A 27,368-nucleotide genomic window follows, 5' to 3' on the forward strand; every position below is an offset into this window, starting at 1 on the left:
ACACTAGAGGCACTTCTGTTTTCCCCTTTTTGCATAAATTAGGTCATATCTGTGATTGTGAATTTAGGGTGTATTGTTACTGTAAATCTGAACATGCACAACAATGTGAGAACATATGACACTTCAAAGAGGACAGTAAGGAATCAACACAAAAATGTTCTTACCTTCAGGATATGAAGAAGTGCCTCACAGCTATTTCCAAGCTTCTTTGGTGGTGAAGTTGGTGAGGGGAAAAGGGATGAGAGTGCATTGAAGAGGGTGAGCGTGAACTCCACTAAAGAATAGAAAGATGAACTGAATGGTCTGAATATGGTATAAATAACAACACATTTGCATATGAAACAGCAACTTACCTCCACGGACATCCAAAGGGAAAGGGGGTTTCAGGGCTTTCTTCCACACACCATAGAACTGTACCTTGGCACAAAATTCTGCCCATCTTCCTTTGACTTCTCCACGATTATCTACTGTTGGTGCCACCTACTATCGCGCCAGCTCATCCATCTTAAGACAGCATTGTGCACAGTTATTCAACCATTCACAATGCATTGTACATTTAGAACACAAATAGATAGACAGTAATTCAAGTGTGGGTAGTAAAAAAAAAAACATACATTTCGAACATCTTTGAAGCATGGATATGCCTCAAAGATTTTTGCGGGTCGGTCTTCTTCCCTTGTAACATCTGCATCAATGAAAGCCCGTCTAGCCTCAAACTCAAGGTCCAAAAGTTGAGCAACATCGTTGTGATTGGGTTTTGCATTGGGCTTATTGTACATGTTGCTCAAGGTTCTGTAGTGCCTAGCCTGCATCTTCAGATTGTCCTGGCCGACTAAAATGATAAAAAACAGAGCTGAGACATTTCACGTAAACACTTCAACAACACGGGAAATAAAGCATGGTTAAAATACAATGCCCTATTTTTTTGTAAACTTACAGTAGCAGTAAAAAATGTTTAGAAGTTTATGTTTGAATACGTGTGGAAAAAACAGAGGAAAGGAAATAAAATAAGTACAGTACAGGCCAAAAGTTTGGACACACCTTCTCATTCAATGCGTTTCCTTTATTTTCATGACTATTTTATAGATTGTGATGACATTATAGATTCTCACTGAAGGCATCAAAACTATGAATGAACACATATGGAATTATGTACTTAACAAAAAAGTGTGAAATAACTGAAAACATGTCTTATATTTTAGATTCCTCAAAGTAGCCACCCTTTGCTTTTTTTGATAGCGCTGCAAACCCTTGGTGTTCCTTCAATGAGCTTCATGAGGTAGTCACCTGAAATGGTTTTCACTTCACAGGTGTGCTTTGTCAGGGTTAATTAGTAGAAGTGTTTTCCCTTATTAATAAAAAAAGCAAAGGGTGGCTACTTTGAAGAATCTAAAATATAATATGTAATTTGTAGACGGCCCTGAGCACTCGTCTAACTGCAGGTAGCAGCAGCAGCAGCTAGCAGAAGAGAGCAGGCAAGTGTTCATAAACTTCAGAATGTGTACACCACATACTCTGGAGGGTCTGCATTTTCATTGTTTTCTCAGCAGATATGGGGGTTGAGGCTTGAGGCTGGCATGGTGGCATGGCACTAGTTGAGTGCTGACATCTTGGTCCGTGGTATTTTCACACTATTAGGATTATGTAGGATGAAAACAAAATGCATTAGGACCATTAAAAATATGGTACAATTCAGACTTTACTAATATTTACTTATTCCAATTTGTGTTTACATTTTGACAATTTTCTTTCTTCTGAAAAAGTGTTCAGGGCCAGGAAAAAGATCCCTCAGGTCATCCCGGCTAAGGCCTTTCAAAGCCTCCTCATCAACACTGGCCGCTGAAAGATACATGACAAATACCTATCTTTAAATAAAGCAATGGCAAGCTACAGTACCAAGCAACATAAATAGGTGCCTCAACAAATCAGATAATGAATTGCAAAATTAAAAAAAACTGGATTTTCTTTAGCTGTCATCCTGGATTCATCAGCTCCCTGAAGCATTAACAGTCGGTACCGTACCTGGCAAAAACCCACAGCCAAACAGAGCTTGTTAGCTAGCTAGCATGCAAAAGTGCACGTTACGTTACATCTGCTAGCTTGCTAAGGAAATACCCAGGTGGACAACGTTTTAAAAACGATAACTATCACAGCAATAACCAATAAGATTTTGGCAAGTAATATTTAACAATTCAATAATGTTTACTGACCTTGAGCCGCTGTTCTTTCACAAAATAACACGCCTGTTAACGTTACTGAAGCGGGTCCGAGGGAGGACATGAAAATATCGTATGTAAACATGAACTTGTTAATAAAATATTTTTAAAACAAAACATTTACCATTTTAAAATTAGTGAAGTCGCATATATAATTGTTATAATGTAGAGTTAAAATAATAAATACAAATTATTGCATGAGTGCCCACCTCCCCATCCACCTTCGCGACGCAAAATTACGAATCCCACTCATGGATGTATTATATGCCACGCCAAGACCCGCCCTACGAAGCAGCTCGATTGGTTGGGGTTAGGCATTTCACCTCGAGTGGTTAAGGCCGATTGGTCAGGGGATAGGACCTGTACAAATTAGGTTACGTTACCCCTGACTGCAGACCCGCAGACCACAATGTGGGCGGAGTTAAACGTTTAACCCCGCCCACTCTCCAATATTGTTCACAGGCAAGCTAATGTTAATTTAAGACCCTCAAATAAAATAAAATAACCGTTAACATATATAACAGCTGTTACATCAGTTCTACTTTACTTGTGCTCATTTAAAATACAATCACTCAATACTTGTCTTTATTGTTATTACTGTAAAGTCTTAATGTAGCTGTAGCCTGCTTTTCCCATTAAGTTTGACTTAACGTTATTTTAGACTGAATCTAGCTGTCAACTAGCGGTTAGCTGAATTAGCTGTTAGCTAAACTAACTAAAACGTTTTAGCCATCTATGATTGTTTCATTGCTAACGTTAGCTCAAAACGCCGTTAGCATCTAAAAATCCGGGCTGCGACTGTGACTTGCATTAATGTGGCTAAGGAGTACTTTAAGAGTTAAAGCAACAAAGACGACACATATCATACTCCTCCACGCTGCCATGATGCACCGTTTGCGCGCGCGATGTCGTTGTCGCGGGTGCGATATTACTAATCCCACTATGGCCACGCCAAGACCCACATTGAGGTCTGCGGGTCTGCAGTCAGGGGCTTCTCAGGTAACGGAGAAGCCCCTGACTGCAGACCCGCAGACCTCAATGTGGGCGGAGTTAAACGTTTAACCCCGCTGTCACTACCATAGACAGTATATAAGGTCACTACCCGATGTGAGTCGAGTGCAGATGTGAATTGAGCAGGCGTCACTTTGCGACAAGTAGCCTACATTATACTGTCTATGGTTTTGAGCTAACGTTAGCAATCAAACAATCACAGATAACTAAAAGTAGTGCCCTATATTTAGGGCACTAGCTAGCTAAAACGTTTTGAAATGACTGCTAGCTAAGATGCTAACGGCGTTTTGAGCTAACGTTAGCAATCAAGTAGCCTCCTAGATGCTAACGGCGTTTTGAGCTAACGTTAGCAATCAAGTAGCCTCCTAGATGCTAACGGCGTTTTGAGCTAACGTTAGCAATGAAACAATCATAGATGGCTAAAACGTTTTAGTTAGTTTAGCTAACAGCTAACCGCTAGTTGACAGCTAGATTCAGTCTAAAATAACGTTAAGTCAAACTTAATGGGAAAAGCAGGCTACAGCTACATTAAGACTTTACAGTAATAACAATAAAGACAAGTATTGAGTGATTGTATTTTAAATGAGCACAAGTAAAGTAGAACTGATGTAACAGCTGTTATATATGTTAACGGTTATTTTCAAGTTTTGTATTGAGGGTCTTAAACTAATGTTAGCTTGCCTGTGAACAATATTGGAGAGTGGGCGGGGTTAAACGTTTAACTCCGCCCACATTGAGGTCTGCGGGTCTGCAGTCAGGGGTATATGCGTTACCTTGCATTCTCATGGACGCCTGGCCAATAAATGCTATTGAAGGCAGGGCGGGTCTTGGCGTGGCCATAGTGGGATTAGTAATATCGCGCCCGCGACAACGACATCGCCCGTGCAAACGGTGCATCATGGCGGCGTGGAGGTGTATGATATGTGTCGTCTTTGTTGCTTTAACTCTTAAAGTACTCCTTAGCCACATCAATGCAAGTCACAGTCGCAGCCCGGATTTTTGGGTTTACTGTGGTATTGACAGATGTGAACAGGACTTTAGAGTTTTCAACTCTTTCTTTCGCCACATTAAACGGACGCACCTTCAGTATTTGAGGACTGGATGCCCACCAAGTGGATGGAGTACGACGCCTTCATCTCGGTCTTTGGGACAGGAAACATTTGGTGTTTCAGTTTTTGCCAGATGTAGCACTCCTGCAGCGGCCAGCACTGTGGCTGTCCCACCTGCTGCCTCTCTAACTGAACCGTCAACACAGCCTCACGCTGTCGGCCGCCCTCCTGAGTCCGTAAGTTTCCACAATTCAATTTATTTTGACCTCTGAGGGCTTATCCTGCCAATTAGTTTGCTCTCTGTTTGATGCTGAATTGTGTAAAGTTTTTTATTACTTTTTTCCTACATGTAATTGCATAATCAAAGCGTGTCCTCCTTGAATCCACACTGCGAGTGTGCATGTTACACTTTCTTTCATATTATTTTCTCCAGTGAATGCTATCTAATACAAATATGTAATACGAAACAGCCAACAATAATTGCAATACCTGTCCAATTCGATACATGAATGTGCGCTCTGCACATAGCTGGAGCTATCCGAACGAAAAAATGTTAATATAATTTTTTTTTAACAATGCTTCCTCTTACCTTGGAGAGAGGAAAAAAACTGGTCCTAGACCAGTGAAGCGAATGTGGGATTAAAATTAAGTTTTTCCCCTCTTGTGTGCCCTGTTCGTCAAAAACCCCATTTCAAATCAATAACAGTCCTGACTGTGTTCATCTACTTACTCTTACAAATATGTATACTTCTCATTTTCTAAAGGAAGAAGCTGTTGCTGTGACATCCATAACCAGACCTGATATTGCCAGATCTGCAGCGGCATTCACCATCAGTGTCCGGGAACAGTGCCACTTGTCACAGGTACATTTGTCTTGATGGGCAAATGCTTTAATGGCACTATTAATATCATATTTGTGAATAATTTCTTGAAACAATATTTATTAAAATATAATTAATTCCTTTCAATATTTGAATGTAAACTATTGGCCTGTTTGCAATAATTGTCTAGCTGTGGTTGCTTTACCTGGTGGAGTTACCTTGAATTGAATTTTAACTATTGGATCGGTATCTGAAACCCAAGCACCTAGTGTTTAAACACAAGCATCAGTTGGTTTTGGAGTTTCCAATGAGATTGCCTTTCCCTGCGTGCAAGTATGGTTAAAAGGGCCTATGTGTATGCTGAGTCTGGTTTCTAAATTGTCATAGTTTTCCTGTCCTCGAATGTGATTACCCCATAAGTTTGGTGAAGTTGTCCAGATTGCGCTACACCACTCGTGACAACACCAGCCAGATTCTGTATTTTAATATATACCATACACAGGTAAATGTCAGAACTAGCTAGGGCTCTTTCAAATTGTAGGTTAAAACAGCGATACACAGAACAAAAATCTACTTTTGAATGCAGAGGTTGTCATGTGAGTTAACCATCATGCACCTGCTGCAGACCTATGTTTTGTACGTCGGAGTAAGTCAGCAGAGGTCTGTTCTGTGGTGTTGTCAGAGGTGTTGCAAGACAAGGTTTGGTCAAGAAACCATAATAACAAACATAATAATTGCCAACAGGAGAGTTAAACATGCGAGACATCTAAGTTGGCACCCTAAGAGCCTCATGGGATGCCACGGAGGGTTTCTTCGTTCGTCCATGTTCTTCGGTGTCAGAGGTTCGTCCACTAGCATGTGACACACCGCGGGAGAACAGTCTTTACCACTGTCTCGTTTCTTTCTTCTGGCACTATTTCTTCTGGCCAGTGTGTGTGTGTGCGTGTAGTTACTGGCACATCGAGTGTCTCCTACTGTCGTTGTGGTTGTTAGCATGATCAGGAATTGGTGTCTTTTGCAGTGATCAATGTGTGCACCCACATTGATCTCTCAGCGATCTTTACTGCAGTGTGGGTGACCAGCAGGACATGGAAGGGTCCCAACCAGCGGTGTTGGCACCAAGACTTCCTCCTGGAATGTCTCACCGACACATAGTCACCGGGCTTGGTGCTCACACAATGGTGTGTCCGGTGGGGGTCCTCTTGGCCCAAGTCCAATGTGTGGAGGTGCTGCAAACAAAATCTCGAAGGGTGACAGGGTAAGTCGCTCACGCGTGCACATTCTCATATACATCAGTACAATAGGCAGAGCTTTTGTCAAGGGTAGGCATGTTTCTGACAACAAACAAACAACTATACTTGAGATTTTGGTTGGAATTCTCCATCTTTGGAATCATTTCAGAGAGTAGAGCTTTGGCTACTACAGTGGCTGTCTGTTTTGACATGTCACATGCCTGTATTCTTGATCAAAAATTAAAAAAGAAATAGTTTTTCCCTCAATTGTTTTTCCATCATACTAATCATCCCCCCTTTTACACATGGTCTAACCCATGTGTCAACTTTGCAAAATGAGGAATTAAATTGCTTGGCAGCCTTCTGTTAGGAAAATGAGCTCTACTGCTTGTGCTGAGAGATGAGATGACAGAAGTCCAGATCAGATAGCATCAGAATCAGGTACAACAGAGAAGCCCAACGGTTCAGGCCAGTGCTAGAGTCTCTGGAAGCAGAACTGTTAACATAAAAAATGAAATCAGGGTTAGTGAGAGGTGTGTCAGAGAGGTCAGGTCGTGGTATGCAGACCACCTGTAGCTCTGCAACACAATTGTTCCTCTCTGTCATCTGGTGTGGGGAGAAGAAAATCAGGGTTAAGAACAGTATATCTGTTAGAGTGACATTTGGCATATCTAACATAGTAGTAATATCTAAGGTACCTGGCCACAAATAAATGAGTTCTTCATTCTGTTCCCACAAAATGTGTGACACAGAATGTGGAACAGGGATGGTGAGGTCTGAGTAGCCTACAGTGTTTCTGGGCGTATTTAATGCTTCCTCAACGGCAGCCACTGCATGGCGGCATCGCTGTCAACCCATAGCAACAGAATCAAATTTGCAACCGGACGGAGTTTGTCACCGTGATGCTGCAGCACCACAGATGTCATGCAGCTCTTGTGCTCGTCAATGGTCTGCATAAACAGTTTTGAGGGATCTGGCAGTCCCAGCGTCGGGGGAGACTGCAGAGCCAGTTTCATATTCACAAATGCTTCATCAGCTTCGGGCATCCAAGACATTTTTTTATGCGAACTGAGACCCTTACCATAGATCAGGGAGCTCAATGGAGCTTCCATAATTGCATAATTAGAAATAGACTTTCTGTAATAGGAGCATATTTCCAGAAGGACAAGACTTTCTAAATGATATGTTTGGGAAAGTTCCAGTTAGCTACTATATGTTTGGGTGAGATGGATTTGCCATCAACTGTGATCATATGACCCAGAAACAAATACTTCCTGTTGTTTAGGCTACAAACTGGAGTTTTTTTTTTTTTTTTTTTTCTCTTAAACTTCAAGGCCTTCTGCAGCAAGAAGTTTTACAGCAATACCAGGGACGTGCACAGACATTTTGGGTGACAGACTCGAGTAAAACATCTAATAGTTAACACTAAACTGAAAAAGGCTGCTATTCTGTTAATTTTACAGGAAACAGCACTGTACAAAATAAAAAAAAAAATTAAAAGCACTTTCTCTTGAGGATTTAAAGAGCAGGTGCTCAAGCCTTGAGAAATGGAGAAAAAACACGCAAGGAGTTGGGCACTCCAAAAAAAAAAATATATATATATATATATTGTTTGTCAGTCAAGCATGCAGCTACAACATTGTGGCTATAGTCAGTATCAGTCCAAATCAGATGTGAGGTTGTCAAACTGTCATTTATGTCTCTGAAGAATTGTTTTGAGAATTCTTCATCAGGCCCTACAGTAACATGAGCCGTGCAATGCAGGTTTTCAGGATTCATGCAGTGAGAGGCAGGGCTGATTACAGACGCCGCCTCAGTGAGGTCATTTTCAGCCACACTGTGATTCAGCCACCATTGATACACATAAAGTGGAGTTGTAGGGCTGTATTTGACAATAGTGGTTATGTCAGATGCATCGTTATGAGAAATTCTCAATCCATCAGGTGTTGAGGTTAAAATAATATTAAAAGTGCACATTAAATCACGACCAAGCAAATTAAGTGGGCATAATTTAGATACCAAAAATTAATGCTTGGTATGAACTGAGCTGTCCTCAGTTTCCCATGTACATGAGAGGGGAATAGAGAAATCTTCTTTTACTGTTCGACTTGTAGCCCCAATTGACCAAATAAAATGACCACTGAGCTTCAGTGTCAATTATTTTGCTGTAATAATTGAGTTTGTAGCACTGGAGTCAACTAGAAAGGTGAGTGGAGCCCCGTTAACTTTACACTCAATGGTAGGCATTTTCTTGTAGGCTTCAGAAGATAACATACTGTAAATTGGTTTAACTTTTTAGATTCTTTTCCAGAACATTCTAACCTAATTGTCCCTAATAGCAAATAAAACAGTGTATCAGTGCAAAGCATTTCTTCATTGCATGAAGCAAGTGTATGTGTGGTTGCAATACCTTCCTCATCAGCTTTTGGACTCAGTGAATCAGAGGGATAAGTGTTGTTCTCCATCTGAGGTGGTTTTGCTATTTCTTCGGGCAGTTACGTACCCAATGTCCAAAGTCCTTGCAGTACCAACACTGGTCTGGGTTCTAGGGCTCACCATTTTCTCCACGGTACCCGCCTTGGCCTCCTCTGGCTCGACCACGTCCTTCGTGACTGCGGCCTTTTCCGGGTCCGCGCTCCATATGTTGCCCACCAGCCCGTTGTAACATGCAGACAGACACTTCAAACATGGTTTTCGTTGTCATCCTCCCGTTTCCAGCTTGTCTTCATGGCTTGTAAAGAACTGGAAAGCTCAGAATATGGGCTGTGGTTAGGTTGTGGAGCTGATGAGGAGGTGGGTGTATGTATGTATGTGTGTTTTTGCATTCTTTCCCTGAATCACTACCGTCACCTTTTGGTAACTGTTTCATCATTCGCTTTTTTTTTTTTTAACTATCCTTTTTTAATTTTATTTTACTCAGTGAACCATTCTCAGGAAATCCAAACAGGGTAGACCATTCGGTCAGACAGTCAAGACAATCTTGGCCGTATTTCTTTGTCATCAGGTCAACAATTGGTCCCTCAAGAACATGTGGTCTCCTCTGCCTACTACCCGTCCTTGGGTAGTAGAAGTACTTCTTTCTTACAATATAGTCGTCACTATAAGGCGTAGTTTCTTTCTAGGAAAAACTTTGCAAAAACCCCGTAAAATTTCCTTATTACGTTACCCGTTTTTTTCTAGGAAAAAACGTAGCAAAAACCCCACAAAGTTTCCTTATTACGTTATTATATCTGTTATTACTCTAACAGATATGACCACCCTCCAACTGATGACGTAGAAGACAAAGAAATGTTAGTCTACCAACTTAGCAATGACATGTGGGGCCAAGATGGGTTAAGTACGGGTTCCATGGTTACTGTGTGGGCATGGGCTTTGGCTGGGTGAAATCAGCGGGTCCCATGTAGGTTTTGTAGTATGAGTCCGACATAGGAAGCCCATATGAGCTGATTACATGGGCCCCATAAGGGACAGGCATGGGCCAAGGGGGGCGGGGGGGGAGGGGGGAGCCACATATATGGGTCCTGCATAGCATATTTATGGGCCAAGTGGGCATGGGTTTGATCTGGGAACACATATATGGGTCTTGAATGGCATATTTATGGTCCAAGTGGGCATGGGTTTGAACTGGGAACACATATATGGGTCCTGCATGGCATTTTTATGGGCCAAGTGGCCATGGGTTTGAACTGGGAACGCATATATGGGTCTTGCATAGAATGTTTATGGGCCAAGTGGCCATGGGTTTGAACTGGGAACACATATATGGGTCCTGCATGGCATTTTTATGGGCCAAGTGGGCATGGGTTTGATCTGGGAACACATATATGGGTCCTGCATGGCATATTTATGGGCCAAGTGGGCATGGGTTTGAACTGGGAACACATATATGGGTCCTGCATGGCATATTTATGGGCCAAGTGGGCATGGGTTTGATCTGGGAACACATATATGGGTCCTGCATAGCATATTTATGGGCCAAGTGGGCATGGGTTTGAACTGGGAACACATATATGGGTCCTGCATGGCACATTTATGGGCCGAGTGGGCATGGGTTTGAACTGAGAACACATATATGGGTCCTGCATAGCATATTTATGGGCCAAGTGGGCATGGGTTTGATCTGGGAACACATATATGGGTCTTGAATGGCATATTTATGGTCAACAAACATTGCATACATGTAGATCTTTTGCCAAAACAATACATCAGTCATTTTTGTTAGTCGTGCAGAAAATGAAAAATGTAACTTCCCAAAAATGTAAAAAACATCAAAATAGGTCAAAGTTTACGCTGTGTTGAATTATGCTGATTAGTGGACTCTCAGAAAGGTTGCAGGCATACCGTAACACTTAAAATAATAGCCCAGTCCCAGATGCCTGTCCCTTGGGGCAGAAACACATATTTAGACAAATAACTATGCTCGATATTATCGGCCAATATTGGCTTTAAAATTCAATATCGGTAAATATCGGTATCGGTTTTTGAAATGGTTTAAAATGACTAAAGTATGTCATTTTATACCTTATTGGAAAGCTTGTTTCCTCTCAAAGCGAATGCAGACAAAATTTGGGTGTAGGTTGTTGGCCAACCAGCATACACACAGGGTTTGTAGAGTAAATAAATTCTTGAGCAGGGCAGATCTAAGCCCCAATGAGTGGAATGAGTTGAATTTTTGTTCTTGCGTGGCTATTTGTTTTCAGTTTACCTCAGTCAAAGAAATGTTCAGTTGGCTTCTTCTCTCGAAGGGGTAGTAAGCACCGCACCCCAGTTAGCCTACCGGTTGCTGGCTAGTCCTTCAAAACATTTAAGTATCAAGGGAGTCATGGAACAGTGGGCAGTAAGCCTATAAACGATCATATGTTTCGGTATCTGTATCGGCTAATATCGGTATCGGAAATTAAGCATTGGACAATATTGGTATATATCTGATATTGGTACAAAATCAATGTCAAGCATCCCTACAAATAACCCCATACGGTTATCCACATCCCATAGATGCCTGTCCCAATGGTCTATTTGGTCAAATAAAACTCCGGGATCCTATTCGAAGTTTTACGGTACTTCATTTTTGAAGATGAGGCCAAATAGCTCACAGACAGCTAGTCCCTTTATGGACATGAATATGATGCATTTACAGCCCGGTCTCATGGAAGTTTGTGTAAATGTGACGTTATTTGAATCTATTGATGAGTGTTCACGGAGACGTTTTTGTCGTTTTTTACGTGGTGGACAACACGAAAATGTGAACTAATGTATTTCAATGGGAAGCATATTTCGTTACCACAGCACGAAATTGTAGGGAGTAATATAAAAAGCCGAAAATCCGCGTAGGGAGGTTGGCCGGGGTGGTGGATGGGTCAAACAACACAGGACTTTCACCGGGGCGAGCGGGGATCGTGTCCCGTTTGCGGCGCTTTGTTTCCCGGGGATGGCGTCCCTGCGTGTGGCGTTTTGTCCCGCGTTTTGTGGCGCGTCTCCCGGCGTTTAAGGTGCCCTTTCTCCTGCGTTTAAGGCGCCCTTTCCCCGTAAGTTTTTTCCTAAACCCAACCTCCGCCATCCCGTTATTGTGGGGCATCCCCAGCGGGCCGCCTCGCGGGCCGTCTCGCGGGCGCCTCCCGGCTTATGGAGCGTCCTTTTCGGCCTCCTCCCGGCTGGTCCCCAGCGGGTCGCCTCGCGGGCGCCTCCCGGCTTATGGAGCGACCTTTTCGGCCGCCTCCTGGCGTCCTTTCCCCGAGAAAATGTGACATTTACACGTAAAAAATAACGTGACAGTTACACGTAAAAAACGAGAAAAACGTCTCCGTGAACACGTATCAATAGATTAAGAATAACGTGGACATTTACACGAACTGCCGTGAGACCGGGTTGGCATTTATTACCTCTTTGGAAATTGTAATTCAATATTTGTTAGAAAAGGACCTGCAGGAGGCCTCATCATCAATCTGTCTTCCACTTCTGTGTTGTTAGATGTCCTCGTTAGTATAATGTTGCCGGAACGTCATCTTAAGGTTAGCATAACGTTGGAAGGAATGTTATCCTAAGGTTAGCATAACATTCCTGGTACATTATCTTAAGGTTAGCAAAATGTTGCTAGAACATTATCCTAAGGTTAGCCTACTGTTGCTGGAACGTTATATTAAGGTTAGTATAAAGTTCAGGAACATTCGTTCCCCAAAAATTGTATTAACAATACAACGTTCAAATAATGGGTGAGGCTGGTCTGTCCAGATTCAAGCGCAGACAAAGAGAAAAAGGTCGGAACAGGTATTGAGGTTTATTGAACACAATGAGTGATGCAGGTTCTTGAAATCCTCTGGGGCTGAGAACGGGCAGACAGATGAGAGGCAGGTTCAACAAAAAAAAAACAAGTTGGCTCAGGCAGGCAGACTGGGCTTCCAGGGCTGAAGTAGGAATCTGGACACAAAAGAAAACACAAAAAGACAAAAACAAGGATTGCAACAGGAGTACAATAAAAACCAGTCTTTCAAAACCACTGACGCTGGCTGTAGCGAGTGTTACCACTTGGGTGAACAGACGATCTGGCAGAGACTGGTTGGAAGGCCGGGGTTTAAGACAGGAGTGGTGATTGCTGGATGTGATTCAGGTGAGCAGGAAGCCACAGGTGTCCTGACGAGGAGGGAGAGAGAGCCAGGAGTGCCACACCCACTCAGCACAGGACAGACAAGACTAACAACAAGGGAGAGGGAAAACAGACAGCACCATAACATTTATTTGGAACATTTCAAGAACATAAAAATGTGCACGTTCTGTTATGTTATCATATTATAATCATTCATAAAAAGGCCCATGTATAAAAAAAACACAACACATTATCCGTGCAGAAAATCTTTTGTTATTGTGGCCTTCGTGTTTTCACCATTGACATATATATCACAGGACTTTTACGTGCATTTTCAACTTTTTGATGTGCTGTAAAAGTGTGCAGTTATAATTAAAAGTGGGCACTTGTAATTCACATGGTTGTGTTAAGAAATATAGTTGAAAGACTGATGTAGAAACATTCTCAATATTCTAACCTTAAAATAACATGATAACATAACAGAAAGTGCACACTTTTATGTTCTTGAAATGTTCCAAATAAACGTTATTTGAATGTTTTGGGGAACGAACGTTCCTGAACTTTATACTAACCTTAATATAACGTTCCAGCAACACAATGCTAGCCTTAAGATAATGTTCCAGCAACAGTATGCTAACCTTAGGGTAATATTCTAGCAACATTTTGCTAACATTTTGTACCAGCAATGTTATGCTAACGTTCCAGCAACGTTTTTCTAACCTTAAGATGACGTTCCAGCAACGTTATGCTAACAATCCAGCAACGTTATGCTAACGTTCCAGCAACGTTTTTTAACCTTAAGATGATGTTCCAGCAACGTTAAGCAAACTGGACATTTCAACGTTTTTAGGACATTTCAAATCAACGTTCCTACAACTTTCTTAGAACATATTTGTGTTAGCTGGATCGTTTCTGTTACAGAACCTATTTGTACTACTGTAGAAATGTGGTCCCATTCTGGGCATTATCAGTGGGGTAATTTACGAGATACATATATGGAGCCTTAAGATAACGTTCCAGAAACATTATACTAACGTTCCAGCAACGTTATGCTAACGTTCCAGCAACGTTATGCTAACATTCCAGCAACGTTATGCTAACTTTCCAGCAACGTTTTTCTAACCTTGAGATACCATTCCAGCAACGTTAAGCAAACTGGACATTTCAACGTTTTTGAACATCTACAATGTTCTTAGAACATATTTTTGTTAGCTGGGTGATATCTCTAAATATAGCTCTTTTATGCATCATGGAGTGTTATAAAAAGACCAGAGTGGTTGTCCCTTACGAGATTTTTTTCCATCTTTTAATAGGAAAATTTGACTTCACACTGAGACCTGACTAAAAGGGATAGTAAAATCAACCTAGGGTCCTTGCACCCTCCCTGGTTGAACATTTTTAAAGTTACAAACATTGAGGGTGAAATCAGTTTCTTATACCAATATTTTCTCTGGTACCAATTATATTTTTAATCCTTTCAGGTTCCAAGCAATATGTTTATTATGTTAGGATTTGGGTTAGGTTTGGGTTAGGGTTAGGGTTATATTAATGTTAATGGGTAACTTAACAAATAATACCAGGACATTCTGAGAATGTTATGAGAATGTTCATCGAGCATAAATACAGTGATAAAGACGTTCCGAAAACGTAGTTCTAAGAACGTTTTATATCAACATTGTGAGAACTTTCATCATTCACAAATAATGTGATAAAGACGTTCCGATAACGTTGTTCTAAGAACTTCTAATAAATAGTTATTAAATCATAAGACAATAAAAAGTCATTTAAAATAAAAAAGGATGGAAAAAACAAGGAAAAGAAAAAGAAAGGTCGGGTATAATGCGCTACAGAGGAGGTCCAGATAAAACCTGGGGAGAGAGGAGACCAGAGCAGTGGGAGGAAATATTTCTAAAAATACCCTGTAAAACTTAGGTTAAAAAGAGAAGTGGATCCATTTTCATTTAGACCCATAGGGTCTATGGTTTTTAAAAGATGGATCCACTTCCTCTCCGCTGCCCGACACTGAGCCGTGGTCCAGGCCTTGTTACTCTCCAGGCCCATGCTGTTAACATTTTGAGAACCATGGAGTTTAAAATGTGCATATAAAACAGTTGTAAAAGAACATTTTCTATCAACATTGTGAGAACGTTCATCATTCACAAATAACGTGATAAAGATGTTCCGATAATATTGTTCTAAGAACGTTTTCTATAAAAATTGTGAGAACGTTCATCATTCAAAAATAACGTGATAAAGACGTTCCTTAAACATTCTAAGAACGTTTTTTTCTCAACATTACAGGAACGTTATAATGTTACATGAATGTTCCGAAAACATTATTTTAATAACGTTTTGTACTAACATTTACACAACTTTTGAGGAACGTTAGTGAAAGTTCTGGGAACGTTCCCTGTTAGCTGGGTGGCTGTGATGTGGCGCTCTTTGAGTAAAGGGGTTCTTCTGGGACGATGGCCCTGAAGCCCACCACGATGAAGAGCCCTCACAACTATGTTCCTTGAAACATCAACTCCAGAAGAGGCCAGGTCAGCAGCAATCATCTTGGCAGATGTGCGGGGCATTTTGCTGACATCTGACTATTTTCCTCTCCAGAGTTCTTGAAATCTTGCGCTTACGACCGCAACCAGGTTTGTTTCTTACAGAATTTGTCTCCTTGTACAGTGGGGCAAAAAAGTATTTAGTCAGCCACCAATTGTGCAAGTTCTCCCACTTAAAAAAGATGAGAGGCCTGTAATTTTCAACATAGGTACACTTCAACTATGAGAGACAAAATGAGAAAAAAAAAAAATTGTAGGATTTTTAATGAATTAATTGGTAAATTCCTCGGTAAAATAAGTTATTTGGTCACCTACAAACAAGCAAGATTTCTGGCTCTCACAGACCTGTAACTTCTTTAAGAGGCTCCTCTGTCCTACACTCATTACCTGTATTAATGGCACCTGTTTGAACTTGTTATCAGTATAAAAGACACCTGTCCACAACGTCAAACAGTCACACTCCAAACTGCACTATGGCCAAGACCAAAGAGCTGTCAAAGGACACCAGAAACAAAATTGTAGACCTGCACCAGGCTGGGAAGACTGAATCTGCAATAGGTAAGCAGCTTGGTGTGAAGAAATCAACTGTGGGAGCAATTATTAGAAAATGGAAGACATACAAGACCACTGATAATCTCCCTCGATCTGGGGCTCCACGCAAGATCTCACCCCGTGGGGTCAAAATGATCACAAGAACGGTGAGCAAAAATCCCAGAACCACACGGGGGACCCTAGTGAATGACCTGCAGAGAGCTGGGACCAAAGTAAAAAGGCTACCATCAGTAACACACTACTCCGCCAGGGACTCAAATCCTGCAGTGCCAGACGTGTCCCCCTGCTTAAGCCAGTACATGTCCAGGCCCGTCTGAAGTTTGCTAGAGATCCTATTTGGATCATTTGGATGAGGATTGGGAGACTGTCATATGGTCAGATGAAACCAAAATATAACTTTTTGGTAAAAACTCAACTCGTCGTGTTTGGAGGAGAAAGAATGCTGAGTTGCATCCAAAGAACACCATACCTACTGTGAAGCATGGGGGTGGAAACATCATGCTTTGGGGCTGTTTTTCTGCAAAGGGACCAGGACGACTGATCCGTGTAAAGGAAAGAATGAATGGGGCCATGTATCGTGAGATTTTGAGTAAAAACCTCCATCCATCAGCAAGGGCATTGAAGATGAAACATGGCTGGGTCTTTCAGCATGACCATGATCCCAAACACACCGCCCGGGCAACGAAGGAGTGGCTTTGTAAGAAGCATTTCAAGGTCCTGGATTGGCCTAGCCAGTCTCCAGATCTCAACCCCATAGAAAATCTTTGGAGGGAGTTGAAAGTCCGTGTTGCCCAGCAACAGCCCCAAAACATCACTGCTCTAGAGGAGATCTGCATGGAGGAATGGGCCAAAATACCAGCAACAGTGTGTGAAAACCTTGTGAAGACTTAGAGAAAACATTTGACAACAAAGGGTATATAACAAAGTATTGAGATGAACTTTTGTTACTGACCAAATACTTATTTTCCACCATAATTTGCAAATAAATTCATAAAAAAAAATCCTAAAATGTGATTTTCTGGATTTTATTTTCTCATTTTGTCTCTCATAGTTGAAGTGTACCTATGATGAAAATTACAGGCCGCTCTCATCTTTTTAAGTGGGAGAACTTGCACAATTGGTGGCTGACTAAATACTTTTTTGCTCCACTGTACTTGGCAATGATTCAATTCAATTGTATTTATAGTATCAACAAGAGTTATCTCGAGACACTTTACAGATAGAGTAGGTCTAGACCACACTATAAATTCCAAAACCCCAACAATTACAGTAATTCCCTCAAGAGCAAGCATTAGCAGTGGCTATTGCGACATTGGCAAGGAAAAACTCCCTTTTAGGAAGAAACCTCGGCAGACCCAGACTCTTGGTAGGCGGTGTCTGACGGGGCCGGTTGGGGGTGTGATGAACAGTGGCAATAATAGTCACATTAAAGATAATGGAACAGTGACTTCGAAGGTCATCGTGGAAGTTCATGTCATAGCAGGGCACATAGAGTCATACTGAGTAGAGTAGTCTCCTATACCAGATCCTGACTACTCTGTGCATAGGAACATCACAGCAGGGCGTTGCGGGATGTAACGTGGCGCTGCAGAGCATGGGTGGATGCGGCGGATGCAGCAGGATGCAGCAAGACGCAGCAAGACGCAGAAGGATGCGGCTGGGAATTGCAGAGAATATAGAGAGCATAGCTCTGCGAAGAAGAAACATAAGGACTCCGGGGAGTAAACTCCCCAGAGCTAGATTAGTAACAAGCATTTCTGGGACAGGATGCATACAAAAGTAACAAGTAGAGATGAGAGAGCAGCTCAGTGTGTCATAGGAAGGAAGGAACTTCCCCGGCAGTCTAGAATTATAATAGCATAACTAAGAGAGGCAGGTTAAAGGGAGGTGCCTGGTCGGGCTAGAACTCTCCCCAACCGGATCGGGCTGTACTGGCCTGCCTCCCTCTACTCTCGCTATATTATTAATTATATAATAAATAAAACTAATGACTACGAAGAGAAGCAGGTGGGCCGGGTTAGGTGGACGCTGCAACTCCTCACTCCCCAACTATAAGCTTTATCAAAGAGGAGGGTTTTCAGTTTACTCTTAAATGTGGTGACGGTGTCTGCCCCTCGAACCCAAAGTAGGAGCTGGTTCCACAGGAGCGGAGCCTGATAGCTGAAGGCTCTGGCCCCCAGTCTACTTTTAGAGACTCTAGGAACCACAAGTAGCTCCGCATTCTGGGAGCGTAGGACAATACTAGGACAATAAGGTACTAAGAGCTCTTCTAGGTATGATGGTGCTTGACCATTTAGAGCTTTGTAAGTCAGGAGGAGGATTTTAAATTCGATCCTAGATTTCACAGGAAGCCAGTGCAGAGAAGCCAATACAGGAGAAATATGATCTCTTCTCTTAGTTCTCGTCAGAACACGTGCTTCAGCATTCTGGATCAGCTGGAGAGTCTTAAGGGACTTATTTGAGCAACCTGATAATAAGGAATTGCAGTAGTCTAGTCTAGAAGTAACGAATGCATGGACTAGTTTTTCAGCATTGTTTTGAGACAGGATATTCCTAATTTTGGCAATGTTACGAAGATGGAAAAAGGCTGTTCTTGAGGTTTGTTTTAAGTGGGCATTGAAGGATATATCCTGATCAAAAATAACTCCTAAATTTCTGACAGTAGTGCTGGAGGCCAGGGCAATACCATCCAGAGTAGCTATATCTTTAGATAATGAAGTTCGGGGGTGCGTTGGTCCCATCACAATAACTTCAGTTTTGTCTGAGTTTAACATCAGGAAATTGTGTGTCATCCAGGATTTTATATCTTTAATACACGCTTGAAGTTTAGCTAACTGACCACTTTCGTCTGGCTTAATTGACAGATATAATTGGGTATCGTCTGCGTAACAGTGAAAGTTAATTGAGTGTTTCCTAATAATATTACCTAGAGGAAGCATATATAAAAGGAAAATAGAATTGGTCCAAGCACTGAGCCTTGAGGAACGCCATGGCTAACTTTAGCGTGCTTGGAGGGTTTATTGTTAATGTTAACAAATTGGGATCGCTCAGAGAAGTAGGACTTAAACCAGCTTAGTGCGATTCCTTTAATGCCAACTAAGTGTTCCAGTCTCTGTAACAGGATGGTATGGTCAATGATGCAATGTACAGCGGTTCTAGACACTGAAATGCTTGGAAATGGCAGTATAGCCTTCCCCCTTATCATTAGTCTCCACTATCTTCTTTCTGAGCTCAAGACTGATTTCTTTTGTCTTTGGTGAGTAAAATTAGTCCCGCTCAATAATGTGTTCAAGTGCCCTGTTCCTTGGAGTCCTTTTATGCTGATTGAATGCTCAGGTGCTGTTAGGAAGCCAATTGACTGCACAGGTGTGGTGTGAAAGCTGATTGGTTAATTAGGTGTGTTTTGAAAGCAAAAATTCACATGGGGGCTAATATTTTTGACCACCCCATTTTTCACTATTTGATATAAAGCAAGCCTAACAATGTTTTTAATATTCCAAAATGTACCAAAAGCTACTAAATAACACTGGTGAATGTTTGATTATATCAAGTTTTATCAAAGCTGCAAACATTGGGAAGATTTTTAGGAAAATGTTCCATAATTCCTGGAGGGCTAATAATTTTGTCAGAAGTCAGAAGCACAATATGAGGGTATGCCATGCTAGCAGCTATGCGAGCATTATAACGTGTGTTACAAAGTGATGCACGTTCATCACGGAAGTAAAGGCTAGACTACAACAGAGCTGTTTGGAGTTTTCTGTTGGAGATGGTAAGTCCCTTTGGGGTGGACTTTGGGCTTTTTCACTTTGTAAACCTATAAAATGCACAAGAAGGATATATAACACAATAAAGGAAAGGGAAAAAGCCAAAAAGCATAATATGAGCACTTTAACTTTAGATGAAGATGGTTTATATGTTGCTGGAAGGAGACAGGAGACACCTGGTACAGCGAGGCTAGCAAGGACTTGTAAATTCGTTGGTACCAGTGAGTTAAGCGTTGAGTGTGTAACAAGGGCCAGCCGACTAATGCATAGAGGTTGCAGTGGTGGGTGTTATAAGTGTCAGGTCATGAACATTGATGAGGGAGATGTGCATGCAGGACACAGAAATTCCTCATCCACATTGGGACGTCCTACACACAGCCAATGAAACCATCGGGTGCATGATGTGCATTCAATCTAACACAATTGAAAGAAAATATACAAATTCGATTTTTTCTAAACAAATAATGTACTATCCATGAAAATAACTTTTAAAAAGGTTCCCACCCAATGGTCCACAGGTGCCTCTAAGGTGTCAATTTCCCCAGTGTTCATTTCCCCTCAACAGTGGCAGTGTCAGGTTTTGTATGTTCGGTTTCCTGTTTTATTTTGAATTACAGTCCTGATGTGTTTCACCTGTTGGAGCCCTTGTGTCACCTGTCTCTTGTTTCTCCTCGTTACGTCATGTATTTAGTCTCTGTGTTGGCGCCGTCTGGTGTGGGAGCATTGTTTGGTGTTATGCATCATGTCAAGTTGTGTGCTGTCTTTGTGGCTAGTCTCCTGTGTTTTTTGCTTCCTGGGATTCAAGCCTTTTGGGATTATATTTTGTGTGTACTTCTGGACACTCTTATTTGTGAGTTTTTGTTCAATAAACTCCTCATCTGCATTTGGGTCCAAGCTTTGTCTATCCCTCGGCAATCCATGAGGTTGTCTATTAAAAAGATATTCCAATTTCACAATGAGTTTTGTATAGGCAAATGTTTCAGTGAGGTTGATATACAATTAATTGAAGCTTACCAGAATCAGCCATCAGTCTCCTGGCAATCTCTTCCCTCATGATGTTGATGCCTGCCGTGTCAACGTCATAGTCCATGCTGGATCCATTTAGGAGCAGCTCTGCTACCTGAAAATACAGGTTAATTTTATTTGTGTCCTTATAAAATAAAAAAATAAAAAAGGTTTTTTAAAAAAGCATACTGGGTACATAATCTTACTTTGCACACCAACACTCCACAGGATGTTTGTTTTGTCAGAGAACTGGAAATACAGACCATGTCAGTCATTTAAAAGAATATATAGCATAATAATTGATTTCACATTACTGAATGGGATTTACCGTTACTATGGAGAGGACTCTCTCCTGGGGATGTAGCTGCTAGAGGGTCAGAGGAGTTGATGGCAGGTGTTTGGGGTTGGGAGTTTGAGGGGAGATTTGTGGCAGAGCTGGAGTGGGTGTTTGGTTGTTGTGAAGGAGAGGGGCAGGCCAAAGGAGAGTTGCTAACCGTCAACTTGGCAGGAATCCTCTCTTCTGGCTCTATAAAATGGGTCAATTGGTCAATGTTGGCCATGGTTTCTGTTGTTTGACCAACCAATTGTAGGCCTACAAATTTCTCCGTAATATTAGTTATCCTAAATGGACCAAGCAGGTCGCTCTCCATTTTTCCTCCTTTCCTCTGTTGCGGTCGGATGTTCTGTCTGAGGACAAGATCTCCCACCTTAAAATTGTCTTCACAACCTTTCTCCAACTTGTTTTTTTTAATGGTTTCCTGACTCTTAGGACATTTTTTTTTTTTTTTTTTTTTTTTTTATTTTTTACTCACCCTACACAATACATACCTTTTTTCTCAAATTTTTTTTCTTTTTTTTTTTTTTTTTCCTTCCCCTACCAACTGGTGTTATATTCTGAACTATTTATCCAAGTAATTATGACCACTTACTCCAAAACAAATACAGCAACGTACCTCATACTCTTCTGTCACCTCAGATGGGTATCTGGCCTCCCTTCCAAACAGTAAAAATGGACTATACTGTGTGGTCAGCTGTTTTTTGTCCCTTTGTCCGAACATGACTGGCTGGAGGAACTGGTCCCATTGTGTTGGTGGGTTCCTGGCTAGTTTGTTGAGATGTTTGCATTGAATAACATAACAGCAGGCTTTTTTATGTCCCTAACTTAGTCCAGAGTACTCATGCTGTGTAGGTGTAAATTGGCCAATTTAACAATGCACAGACCTCTGGATGGTGCCATTAAGCTTCTCAACCAAGCAATTTGTTTGAGGGTGGTATGGGGAACAGAAGCTCCGTTGAATGCCAAGGGCTTTACAGAGCCTGGCATTCACCTTAAATTGAAGTTTGCAGAAAAAAGGTCAGCACCTGGTTTTTGAACTCTGTCCCCTGGTCTATAAGCAGTCTCTGAAGTACACCAAATTTGTATACAAAATCCAGAATACAATTGGTCACCTCCTCTGCTGATTTATTCTTCAGAGAATAGGTCTCTGCCCACTTTGTGAAATAATCAACCATTACACAAATGTATTGATTACCACCCTCAGTTACAGTCAGCTTCATGAGGTCCATCCCCACCAGTTCAAATGTCTCTTTTACCTAAAAGTTAAGAGTTGGATAATTAAACACCTGTACAGGAAGCTTGTAAGCACATTTAGATGCATGGGATATTCATTGCACAAGTAACCTCACCTCCATTGGGTTGTAAGTTTTATTTTTTTTTTATTTTAGACTGGCACGCTTTGCCTGCCAATCAGGACACTAACCAATCTGAAGCCAAATAATATTCAAATGAGTGTATATCATAGGCTTTTGGTCAAGCAGAAACTGTAAGTAAGAGAAAAAGATCACGTGTGTTTTAATAGAATCAATTTAATTATTGCTTCAATTTGACAGATTGATTTGTTCAGTTGGCCTTGATGTAAATAAACTGAAGTCATTTTGGGTGACCCTTTTAACTTACCCATTTGCGGATATCAGCCTCCATTCCAGGCCAGTAATACCTGCTGAGGATTGCGTGTTGTGTTTTTTCAACCCCACAATGTGACCCAAGGCTGCTGCTGTGCATTTCCAGAAAAATGTTGTCTGCTTCTGAGGCTGATGTAACAACTTTTGCAAGATGCTCCTGCTTGTCTTGCTGTCTCCAGCATATATAGTAAAGAACTCCATCTGGTCAAAAAAAGGTCAATTTATTTTACATAACAGAAAAAAATCATTGTGATTGAGGACATATGACATTTGAACTTACCCTTAAGTACAACATTTGAAGCTCTTCTCTTAATTGTGTATCTCTGCTGTTTTGTTAAACCTAAAGGGTTCTTTAACAAGTTTTGGATCCATTCTTTTTTTTTGTTCGTTCCTCTTCTGTCTTTTTTAAACAAACTTTTCTCCCTACTTCCAATACTGTTGTAACTTCTGCAAAGCCTATATACTGATAGTACTAATTAGTAAATTGACTGCAAACTTGGCTTGATGGGCTCACATAATTTGCACCTGCAGTTGACATTATTGTTCTGTGGACACACATGAGATGGCCAATAATCACAAAGAGGCATGTTGTTTAGGTTAGCATGTACTTCTGGCCTTATATTGTATGTTTTCTATAACTGATTATCCATAAACTTGTGTAATAATTTCATATCCAGCCTATAAATAAATGGTTTGGATATTTTCACATTTTAAGTAGCCTATAACATCAAGCTTGAAGCTACTAACATCAATAGCCTATTTAATGAATTTTAGGGCCCTATCTTGCACCCAGCACAATTGCTTTTGTACACCGACGCATGTATCATTCCTATTTTGCACCCGACGCACAGCGGACTTTTCCCTCCACAGACGCACGTCTGTAAATTAGAGAATGTATTTGCGCTCCCGGGGGCAGTTCAGGCGCAAACGTTCCTTGTTGCTGTTTTGCAGTTTCAGAAAACAATTCCGCTACAGACCAGGAAAAACCTAGTCCAAAGTCAGTGGCGCTAGTCTAAATTCAGTGGCGTGTTATTCAGATGCTATTTTAGGGGCGTATGCTTGACCATAATGTAGCGTGTGCACAACGCGCATACACTTTGCTTCTCTCATATACACGGATGCAGCAATTCCCATTTTTGCAAACCATACATAATTGCAGCATTCTTTGTGGCTTGTTGTGTTGTACACAAAATTTCCATGAATCATGGATGTGTTGATGACATAAATGAGGAAATATTAGAGGACTTAAGGAGACGTGATGTTGAACTACGGTGGGATTGGACACTCCGGCGGGATCTGGTCCGGGAGTGGCAATGTGCTCCTGGTGGAGCAGGTGGCTGGAGATGGAGTGGGGGGGAGGAGGAAGGGGCACAACAGGAACAAGTGGTGCATTTGGAGGCCCACGCTCCATGGCTGCAGCAATCCTCTCCATACTGTGGAGATGCACCTGAGAGGCGGCAGCATCATCGCCACCTGGTCAAAACTGGCATTTATTACTTTGCCGCATCCCGGACAGCTCCCGCTGCCGTGCGCCAGGCAAATCCGCCGTCATAATAGCAATCCGCCATGGAACAAGCGCGCCTGCTCTTAAAGGGAATGTGAGATGACGCTCTGATTGGTTTATTGCACGTTACTCCCAAACCACACCTAGCTACTTCAGACCAACCCATTTTAGATTTGCGTCGGGCGCAAGAGTCATTTATCCCGCCGGTATAATAGCAACAGCGCCCGAGATCCGCCCACAAAGCTACTTGCGTTTCACGTTTGATACTTGCGTTTCAGATCGTTAAAATAGGGCCCTTAATGTTAGTAGCTTAAGGCTACTAACATAAATAGCCTTTATGATTTATATTAATGTTAGTAGCTTAAGGCTACATGGTGTGTTCACAACTTGATCTGACTGCCTCCTGTTTTAAAGATATGATGTATGAGATATTTTAATGCTATTATTACCATAATTTACTGTAGAGCCTGTTGTGCACTGAGTTGGTCTGCTGCCTTTCCCATTTGTTTTCCCACAATGGCACAAGTTTGAATCCCATGAAATCATGTTTGTTTCTTTATTTATTAATTAATTTATTATTTGGTTTATCAGAGATGGACATTTAAGTTTCAAGTTTATTTCAATGTGCTTACCGTGGACAAGCATACAAGACATGTGCATTTTGGTAGCCTGACAAGCCAGACCCACATCAAGATGTTGGGTCTGGTGTAACAGTTAAAAATGTAGTGTATTGTTATATATGATTTTCGCCAAAAATGAATACCCTTGTTTAATAGTTGTGAATGGAGCCACCTTTGGCCGCATGGTGTATTACAGATCTGCTGCGTGTAGTCTCGCGTTACTTCCCTCCCCGATCAGAGAAGCTGTATACTTTTGATCGGGTAGGTTCAACGTACAAAGTACTTCACCCAGTATATACATTTTCTAAAAGTAAATTGATGTTTAGGTTGATAACTTCAATGTATCTAATGGGTTTATTATTCCCGTTCACTGTAACGATCGTACTGCACTTTGCATGGTTTGACAGAAAGTTTGTTTATGTACTTTTTGACCGTGAGTTTCTGTGCACTGAGGCCAACGTGGCTAACGTGGCTAGCTGTAAACTCCGCTAGTCACGTCCATACATTGAGAGCAATATTACTCCGTGTCTTTCATGTGTGTATATTTAATCTCAGTATAGTTTCGGTATATGTATGAGACAACAGTGTATGTTAAGCGAGTATTCCCAAACGTTAATTAGTTGTCGTTCCATGTGTGTTAACATTCTGTCTGCGTGCCTTGCTTGCTAGCAAGCACTGATAGTGTACAATGGGATATTGGCGGTACATATACGCCCATATAACGCAATTATATTTTGCTTGTGCAGATGCTGTAAATGTGTACACCAAAGTCTGAAGACAATGTTCTGATTTATTTTCCAAAGGTATGTGGCTCCATAATGTAATTAGGTTTTAATGAAGTGCTAGAACTTTATGCATTTAGGCTGCAGTTATGCCATTCTATATGAGAAGTTTAAAAGTTATGATTCAGATGATGGTTTTGTATGCATTTTCTATTGCTGAAAGAGTGATTAGCAGAGAAGCTGTATACATTTGATCGGATGCTGTAAATGTGTACACCAAAGTCTGAAGACAGTGTTCTGATTTATTTTCCAAAGGAAAAATAAAGAAGAAAAATTCAACATTTCGCCTCTGTTCCCCTGATGCTTGACAATCGTTACACTGGGAACTCACCATTGACAGGCCTCAATCCGAGGGGTGGGATAAACGGTTGTCTATCAAATTCCCTCTGCACGCAATATGATAGTGCTACAACCAGGCAGAGCAACGAAGAAGGAAAAGAAGCTAGTTGATAGATTCAACTTTTGCCGTATCCAGTCGGCAAAACTCCAAACACATCTTCCTTTTTTAAGAATGATTTCTGTGCCGTTCTTTGTTCTTTTCTCAAAGAAAAGCTTAACTCCAAGTCTTCCAGAAGACCGCTGTTCCCAGCAGCAGCAGTCATAAGCCCACTCACCGACTCTATACACAATGTGATTGGCCTGACCAGAGTTTGGTTTTTCCAGCTCGCAAGTCAACGGAGAGTGCCTTAAATCCCCCTGGCTGCAAAATAATTTTGCTGCCGCTGGGGTGCATCTAGATTTTTAGGCTAGCATTTTGTGGGAAATTATTTCTGAGCAAGAGCAACTTCGCAGTTATTTGCATGCAGTGTGGTCACAACTTGATCTGGCTGCCTCCAGATTTTAGGAGACTCCGTGTGTCGTTTGAGTCCATATCATGCCATGCCCACCAGTTAATGATGCAGTGTGATTGCGCACTGCGTCCACTGCACCCACAGTGGTACGAGTTAGAATCCAAGTTGTTTATTAATTTATTTTCTACTTTTAAAAGGGCTTAATAGTTTTCTACGTGACATGTTTACTTAAACAAGCTCTGAAGACGAATAGGTGTATTCAATAAAACGTATTATAGACATTAACAGGAAGAGCCACACTGTCTTTCTGTTTTCCTTAACAGCAAGCCACATTCGAAACGCGACTGACGAGTTTCCTCAGACAAGACTCCAAAGACAAATCAGAGAGGTAAAGTAAATGTTATGTTTTAACATTTTAATGACAACTTAACAAAAAGGCATTCACGCGGACAGCTACGTATTCTCTTCCCGTTTTCAGCAGGTGTCGTCACTACGACAACAACAGACGCATTTGGCTGACGGTCGCCAGTTAACATGGTCTCTCGTTAAACCGGAACACCGGGCAACAATAGCCAATAGCCCGTACCTGTGTACATCCCAGACCCCACACATATAATGCAAGCCACTCTATATTAGACTGAGTTCAAATTTGTGAACTGATGTGTGACTAAAAAAACTGTACACAGAAACCTTTTCAGTAATGTCATTAAACAAAATGCTTGTTTAATATATGCAATTTCAATGATCAGTCATCTTGTGTATTTTTTTTCCACAACAACACTAACAGAACTGTAGTTTGTCTGATAACTCTTTTTCAGGGTTTTGTAAACCTAAAAACTAAATGCTGTCTCAACATGACCTGGCTCATTTCCAGAGCCAAGGTTATAATCGTTAACGAAATAATGAAAACTAGGTGGGAAAAAA

At 41.4% G+C, this 27,368-nt stretch overlaps 1 protein-coding gene across 1 annotated transcript; it reads left to right on the plus strand.

Moving 5' to 3' along the window:
• The first annotated feature begins 4,011 nt into the window (after positions 1-4,011).
• LOC120553075 lies at positions 4,012-27,144 on the plus strand. Its single transcript, XM_039791153.1, has 4 exons — positions 4,012-4,512; positions 5,041-5,139; positions 26,768-26,832; positions 26,923-27,144. The coding sequence occupies exons 1-4, from the start codon at positions 4,012-4,014 to the stop codon at positions 26,975-26,977; spliced, it is 720 nt and encodes a 239-aa protein (XP_039647087.1). The 3' UTR covers positions 26,978-27,144.
• Positions 27,145-27,368: the final 224 nt, after the last annotated feature.

The sequence above is a fragment of the Perca fluviatilis genome, chromosome 2, assembly GCF_010015445.1.
Source record: "Perca fluviatilis chromosome 2, GENO_Pfluv_1.0, whole genome shotgun sequence".
Classification (NCBI taxonomy): domain Eukaryota; kingdom Metazoa; phylum Chordata; class Actinopteri; order Perciformes; family Percidae; genus Perca; species Perca fluviatilis.

What these genes read in the sequence shown, in the direction of transcription:
- LOC120553075 (XM_039791153.1), top strand. Translation starts at nt 4,012, where the DNA reads ATGGACGCCTGGCCAATAAATGCTATTGAAGGCAGGGCGGGTCTTGGC. An exon ending in TCGGCCGCCCTCCTGAGTCC is followed by an intron (nt 4,513 to 5,040) that starts GTAAGTTTCCAC and finishes CATTTTCTAAAG; the next exon opens with GAAGAAGCTGTTGCTGTGAC. An exon ending in TCCAAAGACAAATCAGAGAG is followed by an intron (nt 26,833 to 26,922) that starts GTAAAGTAAATG and finishes TCCCGTTTTCAG; the next exon opens with CAGGTGTCGTCACTACGACA.